Consider the following 13,224-nt stretch of genomic DNA (forward strand, 5'->3'; position numbering starts at 1 on the left):
CCTGATAGGGTAGGTGTTCTTATGTGAATGAAGCCAGCAGGGCATGGGTTTACCTAAGACATTTCTCAGGGTGATCTGAGAGCCATAGGCTACCTCTAGCGGTTGGCCTTGTGTGATCCGAGCTAATCCACCCTAAAAAAAAGAAAAAAAAAACCCCAAACTAAAAATTTCAACCAGAGATAGCAACCAGCTTGTAAAAGAAGCTTATAAAGTCATTTATTTGTCATTAATAAAGCTATTCTGAGTTGCCGAGGCATACTTGCTTGGATTTATTTTGATAACTACCTCTGAGGTGTAAAGTTGCTATCTGTAAGATTCTAGCTAGTCTGTCTAAAAATCTAATGAGTGGTCACCAATAAATTAGAAGCTTTAGCAAGAGTTTAGACTTTTAAAGCATTTATTAAGGAACGTAAGAATTTGGTGGAGAGAGAGAGAGGCCTAGATTCAGCTATTTATCTCAGGGAGCCAGCATCTCCTGCTCCACTCCCCACGAGCCCCAGGTCCTCTCAAAAAAAAAAAGAGTGCCTCGCCCCTTCTTCGTCTGAGAAGCCTCCTGTGAAACCGGACACAGGGCCATCCCAACACACACAGCTCGAAGCTAATTGGCTGGGTAGCTTTGATAGACAGCACCCACAAGCAAACATCACTTCCTGACGCCAAGGAACCGATTTTCCAAGCCACAAGGTTTGCCCTCAGACGCCTTCTCCTCATGGTGGAGCTTTCCTACAGTAACTCTCCAACAGGTGGCATCACTTCAATTGTCACAGAGGAAATCAAAGGGCAACAAGATTTTTGTGCATCCATACATTTCTTTTTTTTTCTTTTTCTTTTTTTGGTGAGGCAATTGGGGTTAAGTGACTTGCCCAGGGTCACACAGCTAGTAAGTATCAAGTGTCTGAGGCCTGATTTGAACTCAGGTACTCCTGACTCCAGGGCTGGTACTCTATCCACTGGGCCATCTAGCTGCCCCAATCAAATGCTTTTAAAAAACAATCAATAGTGAGCACATGCATGTGTATATTTGTTACAAGGGTTTTTCTGTTCTTTTTTCAAGAGGAGAGTAAGGCAGAGAAAATAAATAGCTGTTAATTTTTAAATAATATTAAAATAAAAAATAGTAAGAACAGTGGGACATTGTAAACTCTACACATTTCGGTCAGTTATGGAATAGTAAAGATGTAGTCTACTATAGAATACTGCTTGTGAAAAAGCCTGTTTTACCCTATTGATACACTCCTTAAATTGCTGTCAATGCATGTAAAAATGATGCTCAAAAAACCCAAATCTCCATTTGCATATTTGCAGACTTGCAAGAGAAGTCTAAAGGATTAACTGGATACCAGAACAGTAGTGATCAAAGATTAAAAAAAAAAAACAAAAAAAAAACCCCACAATTCCAAAAGATCAATCTGCAGCATTATACTGTCAGATTGCCCAAAGCAGCTACCAGACCCTCACCCTTTACTCATGTACCAATCAGTATGCTTAATGCTTTAGAAATAAAAATGGAGAACTTCCTGCCAAGGTAACTGCCCTGAACAGGAAGCAAACCACTCAATTCTTACATACTTACCTAAAAACCCTAAAGTTTACATAAGGCTAAATAATTATTAAGAAATCCAAGGAGAAACTTACAGTAAATTATTTTTTCTACTCCAGAACTGTATAAAAAGAAGTGTGTGTGTGGCGGGGGTGGGGGGGTGGGGAGGAAGCCGACACAGAAGGGAAGGAACTATCAATGCCAGTACAGAGTAGCCTCCTGGCACAACCAGAGAAAGCTAGAGACATGCTGTGTACAAGGCTAGGTATCTTAAGGACAGAGCATCCCTAATGCGGTCAGAAAGAGGGGAGAGGCAGCAAGGTCCTTAGAGCAGATATCCCAGGCTCAGGATCTCCGAAATCCTAAAGCTCTGTTCTGAGACACTGAAAGGTGTCCCAGAGATGCGGCACTCTATCTCAAAGATCCAGGGGGAGGGAGCCCAAGAAGCAGAGATCAGCAGAGTACTCTAGGAGACCCAGTGCAAATAAAACAGGGCTATCTCACCTGAAAGCATAGCAGGGAGAGAAATCTGCTGTAGCAAAAAGCCCTAATGCAGGACCTAAAACTGGGAAAATATGCAAAACAAGGAAAACACCACTAAGCATAAAAAATTATGGCAAGTCTAACTCTATCAATTGCAAGTAGAGACTCAAAGGCAAAAATTCAATTTTTCACAAGGGCAATACCTAGAAGAAATAAAGCAAGAGATTTTTAAAAAATGAAATAAAAGCTCTGAAGTAAAGAAGCAGAAAGAGAACAGCTGAACAGAAAAAATGATGGGAAAATAAATACTTGTTAATTTTTAAATAATTTTAAAATAAAAAATAAGTAGTAAGAACAGTGGGATATTGTAAACTCTACATCTTTCAGTCAAAAAAGGCATCCCTGAAAACCAGAATAAACCAAACCAATTAATTATTCCATGAAGCTTCAAGAAATATCAGAACAAAATAAAAAACTGAATAGGATAAAATATAAATAGAATAAGATATAAGATAAAAAAACAAATGACTGGGAAAACGAGAATTCTAAAATGACCGGATTACCTGTCAGCCCTTACTTATTGTTTCACTGGTTTTTTTTTGTCATGTTTTTTTGTTTTTTGTTTTTTGTTTTTTGCTGGGCAATGAGGGTTAAGTGATTTGCCCAGGGTCACACAGCTAATAAGTGTCAAGTGTCTGCAGTCATATTTGAACTCAGGTCCTCCTGAATCCAGGGCCGATGCTTTATCCACTGAGCCACCTAGCTGCCCCCAGCCCTTACTTATTGTTAAAAAGCCTGGACATGCTAGCTCAAGAAATCATAAATGAAAACTGCCCAGATCTATTAGAATCAGAGGGCAATGTAAAAATAGAAATAATCCAGTTATCTTCTAGTAAGAAAAACCCCAAAAGGAAAAATCCCAGGAATGTCACAGCCAAAACCTAGAGTTTCCATATTAAAGGAAAAACACTGCCAACATCCAGGAAGAAGCAGCTTAAGTACCAAGGAACCACAGACATGATCAAAAATGACTTGGCAGCTTCTATTAAAAATAAAAGGAGATCTTTGTAATACAATATTCTAAATGGCTTACAGACAAAAATAATTTACCCGGCAAAACTGAGTATAATCCTACAGAGGGGAAAAACAAATGACCTTTAATAGAATAGGGAATTTTCAAACATTTCTGATGCAAAAACAACTGGTGAGTAGTAACACTGAAATACAAACATAAAGATCCAGAGAAACCAAGAAACTGGTTAGGAACTTTAGTGTTTTCAAAGGATATTAAAGTGGATAGGGGAGGGAATGGAGGTATAGCAGGATTTGGAACTAAACATTATTTTAAAAGAAAAAAAGTATATCCCAGGAGTTAAAGAAAAACAGGTCCTGGAGGAAGATTGCTTGTATGAGGTTTTAAGAGGGGGATGAGAAAGGAAGGTAAAAGGAAGAATATACTAGTGTAGAAAGGAAGAATAGAAACACGGAAGAACTGAAAGGGAGTGGGCATCAGATGAACTTCATTCTTAATTGAAACAAACAAAAAAGCAGGTTACACACACGCGCACACACACACACACATAGAAATGACATCAAACTCAACAGAAAGCAAGTGGGAATAGGGAGGAGAATTAAGGAGGACACCAGAGGTGCAAAAGTCATACGCAAAACAGATTTCCTGATTGTGAAGAAAGGGATGAAAAGGGTGAGAAAAAAAAGAAAAGCAAATGGATTTTAATATTATATTAAATTCTCTATCAAATTCCCATTTAATAAAATAAAATTTATGCAAAGTACTTTGCCAATCTTAAAGCACTATGTAAACATCAGCTATGACTGTTTAATGATGGAAAGTTCCACAGGACCAAATTCTAGGTTGCTGCTCTAATTATGCCATTCCTTCTTTCTCCTTCTTACCTCCAAGCTGGCTTGGAAAGCACTAGACATAATTTGATCATGGGGTCCAGAGCGATATAACACGATCAAATGGATGTAGAAGAAAGATAAATACATAATCACTGGTATGACCAACAAGGCCACTCCTCTGGCTAGCAAATGACAGAATACACGAGCCTGTTGGAAGATTTAAAAACACAGGATTACTTCTTATCAAAGTTAAACTCTGAACTCTGAATTTCTACTATATCTATTAACTGTATCGCCAAATTGGGAAATATAAAATGCACCTTAACGATCCATTTTTTGTTTTTTTGTTTTTTTGTTTTTTTTAGTGGGGCAATTGGGGTTAAGTGACTTGCCCAGGGTCACACAGCTAGTAAATGTTCAGTGTCTGAGGCCGGATTTGAACTCAGGTACTCCTGACTCCAGGGCCGGTGCTCTATCTACTGCGCCACCTAGCTGCCCAACGATCCATTTTTTTCTTCTTAAACTGGTAAGATGCACTTTAAGTAGCTAACAAACCACATTCACATCAGAACATTGATATATTTTTGTGCTACTTTATATGAAACTATGTTTTCTAGCCAACAAATCTGATAACCAATGTATTTCAGTACCTACATTTGATAAAGCTTGGTCTCCAATCAAGTGCCAGACATGGACTGAAGCAATGGTAAGTAGCAGTATATAAGTGAAAAGGCCCATATATTTTACCCTGAAAATATACCATAAACAAATAAAACTGGGATATCAAAAGTAAAGTGGGGGAAGCAAATCACATCTAAATAAAAGAAGCTAACTTACCCAATTGCACAAGAACAAGACACTCCAGTCAGGATTAGCCAAACCCACCAGCTCACAGAGAATGAGCTACAACGAGGGGATAAAACCAAAAACAAAACCAGTTCTCATATTATCGCCCAAGTTACAGAAAGAGCAAAGAGGATAACTTCTCTGGATTATTTAGGTACAAATTAACAACAGGTACAACAAATACTTCATAACAGTCAATACCCAAACCCTTCTGGAATGATTTTCCCCTGCATAGACTTTCTCCAGTTGAGTACACATTATAGAGGAAGCAGAATAAATTCTTAAAGGGAAGGACCATTTATAAAGTCAATTGTTTGAGCTTGGTTAAAAAATAAAAAACAAAACTAGAGTAAAAACATGATACAAAATGTCTCAAAAGTCATTGCTGTTGTTCAGCTGTGTCTAACTCTTCATAACCCTGTATGGGGTTTTCTTGGCAAAGATACTGGAGTGGTTTTCCATTTCCTTCTCCAATGGATTAAGGCAAATGGAGGTTAAATGACTTGTCTAGGGTTACGAAGCTAGTGAGTGTTTGAGGTAAAATTTGAACTCAGGTCTTCTTGATTTCATGCCCAGCAGTCTATCCACTCTACCACCTAGGTGTCTCTCCCAAAAGTCTTAGTGTATTTTAAAGCTTTAATACCTTCAGAAAATAAAGAGTACAAACTCACCAACCTCCTGCCCCCCCAAAAAACCTCAAACATCTGAAAGGTTAATTATTTAAATTTTAAAATACTGAGGTTTCTTATTAAGATTCAATATAACTACCATTTTGTGATATACACTGCACTTTAGATTTTAGATGTAAAAACTTTTAATGCTGCTGGATAAAAGGATCCTAGCCTTAACACCACCAAAGAACAAGGTTTTGATGAATACATGACAGCTTTGACATTACCCCACAAGAAAAAGTATAATGAAGGTAGATCAGGTGACTTATGAGGTAAAAGCACTATTGATACTCTTTCTGAGAAAATGTCACCCAGAAACTGTCAAACACACAATGCAAAATGACATAACTGTTAACATTAGAAACCGACTACTTGAAACACATAAAACTAAATAAATATAAAAGAAATTTTAAAAATTAAAATTTGGTAACTTTACAACACATACTTCTGAATATATTAATGCTTAAAGCTGCATTAAGATTTTAGGACTGGGGGACAGCTAGGTAGCACAGTGGATAAAGCACTGGCCCTGGATTCAGGAGGACCTGAGTTCAAATCCAGTCTCAGACACTTGACACTTACTAGTTGTGTGACCCTGGGCAAGTCACTTAACCCCCACTGCCCCCCCCCACACAAAAAAATTTTAGGACTGTGTGTATGTGTATATGTGTGTGTACGTGTACATATAAACATGCAGTGTACAATATGGTCAGCATAGCGGCCAAGTTTGGAAGGTGTGAATAATGTAAGCACTATTAAAGATAAAATATACCTATAAAAATTACCTTATACAATTTGAAAACTAACATTAAATTAGCAAGCACATTCTCAAAATACAAGATATAGAAGTTCAAATGGAAAAGCAGCATTTGGACCATTTCTATGAAAGAAGAATTTATCAAAGTAGCCTTACCTGGATTTTGGGGAATTGGAAAACTTCAGGTATGACAATACAGCCAGGAGATTAAAAAAAATTAATAATGACTCCAATAGCATCAGCCTAGACTGAGTAATCAAAGAATTCTCTGTTAAAAGGAGAAAAAAATAAACAAAAAATGAACCATGACCAAATTTATGAAAATGAGCCCAAAAACATTTGGGATTCTTTTCTGCTTTCTTAATTGTCTCACTATCCCACTTACCAAAGTGGCTTTTCCAAAACTTTATTCTTTCTCAAGCCTTCTATGGCTCTTCCTTTCCCTACCCTCTCAGCTGAGAAAATTTGCCTCCATTTCACTGAAAAAGTTGAAGCAATTAGCCAACTGCTCTTTGTTCTCCCTTCTTCCTCGATTAGATGCCTTCTGCCACTAACTCTGCCTTGACCTGTCTCACATGGTCCTCCTTCACAAGGTAAATCCCTCTACCTACACAATCGATCCCATTCCATTTTGTCTCCTCCAGCAGAATTGCCCCCTAAAATCCTCTCTCACTTCTCTTCAGTTGTTTCTTGTGTAGTGGCTACTTCCCTATTGCCTACAAACTTGTCTACATCTTATCTATCCTCAAAAAACTCTCAATTTATCTATCCCTGTTATCTATCATGTCATTTCTTTCCTCCCTTTTGTGGTTAAACTCCTTGAGAAAGCCACCTACAATGGATGCTTCTACTACTTCCTTTCCTCTGACATTAAAAGCTGTTATGGTAATAGGGTTTTCAAACACAAACTCAGAAGAAGAGAATGACTACAAAATATCTATAAGCAAAGACTTGAAGAAAAATACAACTTGAGTATAAAATCAACTAGAATTTCTAGAAGAGCTGAATCAAAAGTTCAAAAATGTTCTTACAAATGAATTGAGAGCACTAGAAGGAAAAATTGGAAAAGATATGAGCTACTCCAGGAAGAACTAGAATAAGAATTAAAAGTGTGGCACCAAAGTTACAAAATCTTGCCCAAACAACAAACTCCCTAAAAATTATAATGGCCAAATGGAAACTAATGACTCCAAGCGGCAAGAAAATCAAACCCCGTGTGGTGGCAAAGAAATGGAAACTGAGGGGTTAGGTGCCCATCAAATGGGGAAAGGCTGAACAAGTTATGCTATGTAATTGTCATGGAAATGATGACAGGGATGGCTTCAAAGAAACCTGGGAAGACTTGTTATAAATTGATGCAGAATGAAAACTGAGAAGCGGAACCAGAAGAACAATTTATCCAATGATAACGATAGAGTAAAGACAAATTACTCTGAAAGATTTAGGGACTCTGATCAGTGTAATGACCAACCACAGTTCCAGAGGAGTCATGATGAAATATGCTACCCATCTCCTAATAGAGAGGTGAATGATTCAGAATGAGGATGTTTTGGACATAGTCAATGCAGGAACTTGTTTTGCTTGACTATGTTTGTAACTGTTTTTGTCTTTCTTTTTGAGTTGGGTGCAAGAAAGAAGGCAGAGTTTTGCTAATTGAAAATTTTAATTTAAAAATTTAATTAAAGTTATTTAAAAACATCTAAGGGCTTTTTCTCAATCTCCATCCTTCCTGTCTTCTCTGCAGTCTCTGATGCTGTCAGTCACACTGTTCTCCTGGATACTCTCCTCTTTCTGGGGTTTTGGGTCACTACTCTAGCCTGGCTTTCCTTCTACTGTTCTTAATATCCTTTACTGGATCATTATACAGGTCATGCTAAAAAATGATGGGTGTCCTCTAGAGCTGTATGAGCCCTATTCTCTTCCCCCTCTATATCATTTCCTTGGTGATCTCATCAGCTCCCATGAATAAAATTATCATCTCTACACTGATGATTCTCTGAACTACTTATCCAGCCCTAAGTTCGCTCTAAAACCATCTAGTGGACATCTTGAACTGGATGTCCTGTAGACAAATCGAACTCAACATGTCCAAAATTGAACTCATTAACTTCTTCTCTCACAACCCTCCCCTCTTCCAAACTTCCTTATTTATTGTCAAGTGCATCATCATTCTCCCACTCACCCTGTCTCAAATCCTAGGTATCATCCTCAATTTCTTACTCTCTTTTACTCCTCAGCTCCACATCCAATCTATTGCCAAGTCCTGTCTGTCAATTATACCTTTATAACATACTGTATAAGCTCCCTATCTCTGCTGACACTGCTAAAATCCTAGTGCAAGCCCTTATCACCACATGCTTGGACTACTACAATAGCCCGCTGGCTGGTCTCCCTGCCTTGAGTTTCTTCCAGGAAACTTCCCATTCATTCTCGGCCATCAAAGTGATCTTCCTAAAGTACAGATGTGAATATATCACTCCCTTCTCTCCCCCCCCCCAATCCCATGAACTCCTGTGGCTCCCTATTACCTTCAGGATCAAATATAAAATCCTTTGTTTGGCAAAGTCCTTCATAATCTGGACTCTTTCTACCTTTTGAATCTTCTTATACCTTACAGGTATTCCATAACCCAATGATAGCAGCTGCCTTGCTATTCCTCATACAAGACACTCCAGCCCCCTGTCTGGAACACTGTTGCTGGCTGTCCCCAAGGCCTGGCTTTCCCAATCCTACCTTCCATAAGAAGCCCTTCCTGACATCCCTTAATTCTAGCGGCTTCCCTCAGATCCTGTATCTATTTTATTTGTACATTGTTGTTGGCACGTTGTCTCCCCCATTAGACTGTGAGCTCCTCAAGGGCAGAGACTGACCTTTGCTTTTCTTTGTATCCCCAGTGCTTAGTACAGTGCCTTAAACATAGTGGGTGATTAATAAGACTGACTGACTTTAACAAGATCATAGAATTTCATTTCATTTGTGAACAGGCTTGACACGACTTAAAAAACACAGAAAAGATACAGAAAAGAAAGGCTTTGTTCATTCATCACTCTGTTTAGGGGAATTTCGAGGAAGGCAGACCTCATCATGGATGTAAAAAATACAGTTGAGAGGGGACAGCTAGGTGGCCCTGGACTCAGGAGGACCTGAGTTCAAATCTGACCTCAGACACTTGACACTTACTAGCTGTGTGACCCTGGGCAAGTCACTTAACCCTCACTGCCCCGAAAACAAAACAAAAACAAAAACAGTTGAGAACTGATACATGTTTATATGTGTACCTTACAATTCACCTTTTAGGCACCATCAAATTAGTGTATTGGGCCTCCTGTGATTCCTCTGATTATTGATTGTAAAGTGTAGCAATTCCCAATTCCTACTCCCAAAAGTTGGAAAATGAAACCACTGGCTCTTCTGTGAAGTTTTTGAGGTTAAATCATCCTCTGAGCTTATTGGAAAACATTTTGGAAACAAGTAGATGGTACAATGGGAAAAACATGAATGAATGAAAAGCTACCCACACTGAGTCTAGTTTCAGCTGCTGAACTCCCTTTAGAAATGTGATAATGTTCTATCAAGAATGATTCAATATACCATTCTTACCTATCAGAATCAGAAGTGCAGCTCCAAAAGCAGCGCAGTGAGAAAAGTGGAGCTCTAATACAATCTGGTACGCTAAAGGGACACAAAGGGCCCCTGCTAGAGCTGGCAACAGGCGCAAGGACCACACTGGCACATTATTACTGTACTCTAGAAAAGATAACCAAATATCAGCATGCAGTCTGTAGCACAAATGATCTTAGCATATAGCAGGCATGTTTGCAAATGGAACAATATATGTAATAGTCAAAAAAAACAATTTACATGATTTTCGATTAAGGCAGCAACAAACAAATCAGTGGTCATCTATGTTTTGCAATTAATGGTGCTCATAAAATAGAACCAATTGTCATGAGAAAAGGGAGGATGACTGGGAATCCAAACATCATTTACTATGCTTTTTCAAGAAGTTGTATAACTCTCAACCGATTTAACATTTCACTGAGCAAAAAACGTACATTGTCAGTTTAAAAAAAGTTATTACCCCTCAATCCCAGTTTGTGGAACATTTAATAAAGAATAAATTGAAAATGAAAAAGAACCTTTACCTGCTCCAATTCTATTCCATAAAAAGTTGCCATCAAATCCTCCCAAATAACCTAAAATATAAAGCCAATTCACCAATAAACATGTTATTATTAAAAATAGTAACTGGAATTTATATAATACTTTAAATTTTGCAAAGTGCTTTATTATCTTATTTGAAAATAACAACTTTCTGAAGTACTACCCCCATTTTAAAGCTAAGGAAACTAATTCACCAGAATTGTCTATCATCCAAGGTCTTAGTGAATTCATAACATCAGCAAACTTTAAGAGTATATGTTCTCCTATGTTGCTTGCTGTCTTGGGGAAGGGGTAGGGAAGGAGAAAAATTTGGAACTAGAAATCTTATAAAAACAAATGTTGAAAACTATCTCTATATGTAACTGGAAATAATAAAATACTTTTATGACTTAAAGTATATGTTCTCCATTATGAAATGCAAAATGGGTAATTTTGATAACATTCAATAAAAAAAAGTTTTGCACAAACAAAACCAAAGCAACCAAGACTATAAAGAAAACAGAAATCTGGGAAACAATTTTTATAGTCAGTGTTTCTGATAAAGGCCTCATTTCTCAAATATATAGAGAAAAGAATCAAATTTATAAGAATATACATCATTTCCCAATTGATAAATGGTAAAAGGATATGAACAGGTAGTTTTCAGATGAAGAATTTAAAGCTATCTATAGTCATATGAAAAAAATGTTCTAAATCATTACTGATGAGAGAAATGCAAATTAAAACAGCACTGACATACCACCCCATACCTATTAGATTGGCTAATATGACAACAAAGGAAAATAATAAATGTTGGAGATGTGGGAATATTGGAACACTAATGCATTGTTGGTGGAGTTGTGAACTGATCCAACTATTCTGAAGAGCAATTTGGAACTATGCCCAAAGGGCTATAAAACTGTACATACCCTTTGATTCAGCAATAACCACTGCTAGGTCTATACCCCAAAGAGATCATAAAAAGGGAAAAGGACCCACATGTACAAAAATATTTATAACTGCCCTTTTTCCAGAGGCAAAAAACTGGAAATTGAGGGGACACCAATTAATTGGGGAATAGCTGATCAACTTGTGGTATATGAACGTAATGGAATAATACTGTGCTCTAAGAAATGATAAACAGGCAGATTTCAGAAAAACCTGGAAAGACTTACATGAACTGATGATGCTGAGTGAAGTGAGTAGAACCAGGAGAACATTATACATAGTAACAGTAACACTGTGTTATGATCAACTATGATGGACTTAGCTCTTTCTCAGCAATACCATGATCTAAGACAATTCCAAAAGACTCATGATGGAAAAATCTATCCACATCCATAGAAGGAACTATGGAGTTTGAATGCAGATAGAGGCATGCTATTTTCACTTGTTTGTTTTTTTCTTTCTTGTGTTTTTTTTTCCTTTTGTTCTGATTTTTCTTTCACAACATGACTAATGTGGAAATATGTTTAATATGATTATACTGTATAAGCTATATCAGATTACTTGCTGTCTTGGGGAGGGGGGAAGGAAGGAAGAAAAATTTGGAACTCAAAATTTCACAAAAATGAATGTTGAATGACTAATGCAGAAATATGATTAATGTTATTATGTGTATATATATGTATATATATGTATATATGTGTGTGTATGTGTATGTATGTGTATATATATATATATATAACCTATATCAGATTACCTGCTGTCTAGGGGAGGGGGGAGGGAGGGAGAAAAATCTGAAATTGGAAAGCTTGTATAAACAAAAGTTGAGAACTATCTTTACATGTAATGGGGAAAAAAATAAAATACTTTATTAATTAAAAAACAAAAAATGAATGTTGAAGGGGCAGCTAGGTGGTGCAGTGGATAAAGCACTGGCCCTGGATTCAGGAGGACCTGAGTTCAAATCCAGTCTCAGACACTTGACATTTACTAGCTGTGTGACCTTGGGCAAGTCACTTAACCCTCATTGCCAACCAAAAAGAATACTGAAAACTATCTTTATATGCAATTGAGGTTTTCCCCAATTTTATTTACATTTTATTACATTTTTATTATATTTATTTATATTTTATTACAACAAAATACTATTAAGTGGAGAAAAATATAATGGCAAAAAAGTATATATTCTCATGTATCCTATCATTTATTCTGATCATCCAAGTCCAAGAATAAGCCCTTCTAGTTTCATCTTCTAGAACATTCTAAATTACAGTTGAAAACGAAAGTCAACCATATCTTTTCCTGTAAATTTTCTAACTGAGCATTTAGATGTTTAAACTTTAAAATTACTAAGAATGGGGGCAGCTGGGTGGCACAGTGGATAAAGCACTGGCCCTGGATTCAGGAGTACCTGAGTTCAAATCTGGCCTCAGACACTTGATACTTACTAGCTGTGTGACCCTGGGCAAGTCACTTAACCCCCCATTGCCCCGCACCAAAAAAAAAAAATTACTAAGAATATTCTTTTATTGGCTTTTGTTTTTAACATTTTTACTTTGTGGAATAGGCTAGAGATAAATTATAGGTCATGACTTGCCCTATAAACCTAGGCCCAGGTTTTCTCTAGTGAAACCTCATAATCTACAGACTACCGATTCCAAGAAGTTCCTTGGAAAGATTTTATAGGATATAAAACCTTAAACCCTAAAACCTAAAACCCTAAACCTTAAGGACCATAAGCTACCAGCTTCTAACTAGTTTAAATTATACAAATGAGAGGTTCTCATTTATTGAAAGTAAAATGCAGAATGCTTCTTCCTTACTAAGAAAAAACTTGAGAAAGAAAATCTAACTTTTTCTTAGGTTCCAATGTCAAAAGCTATTTTCAGAATCATTTATTTATTTAGAATTTTCCCCAAGTTACCTGTAAAAAAAAATTCAGATTTTTTTTCACATTGATTTTTTAAAAACTT

At 36.9% G+C, this 13,224-nt stretch overlaps 1 protein-coding gene across 2 annotated transcripts in view; it reads right to left on the reverse strand.

Moving 5' to 3' along the window:
- POMT1 (protein O-mannosyltransferase 1) overlaps window positions 1–13,224 on the reverse strand; it is a 45,008-nt gene that overhangs the window by 24,940 nt on the left and 6,844 nt on the right. For both annotated transcript variants that reach the window (XM_043983382.1, XM_043983381.1), the window contains exons 4-10: window positions 10,309–10,359; window positions 9,764–9,910; window positions 6,320–6,431; window positions 4,727–4,792; window positions 4,544–4,637; window positions 3,941–4,096; window positions 2–132 (exon numbers count right to left, since the gene is read on the reverse strand). In XM_043983382.1, coding sequence (XP_043839317.1) covers window positions 2–132; window positions 3,941–4,096; window positions 4,544–4,637; window positions 4,727–4,792; window positions 6,320–6,431; window positions 9,764–9,910; window positions 10,309–10,359 — 757 coding nt within the window. The remainder of the gene's footprint in view (window position 1; window positions 133–3,940; window positions 4,097–4,543; window positions 4,638–4,726; window positions 4,793–6,319; window positions 6,432–9,763; window positions 9,911–10,308; window positions 10,360–13,224) is intronic.

This window comes from Dromiciops gliroides, chromosome 2 (assembly GCF_019393635.1).
Source record: "Dromiciops gliroides isolate mDroGli1 chromosome 2, mDroGli1.pri, whole genome shotgun sequence".
In the NCBI taxonomy this organism is placed as follows: domain Eukaryota; kingdom Metazoa; phylum Chordata; class Mammalia; order Microbiotheria; family Microbiotheriidae; genus Dromiciops; species Dromiciops gliroides.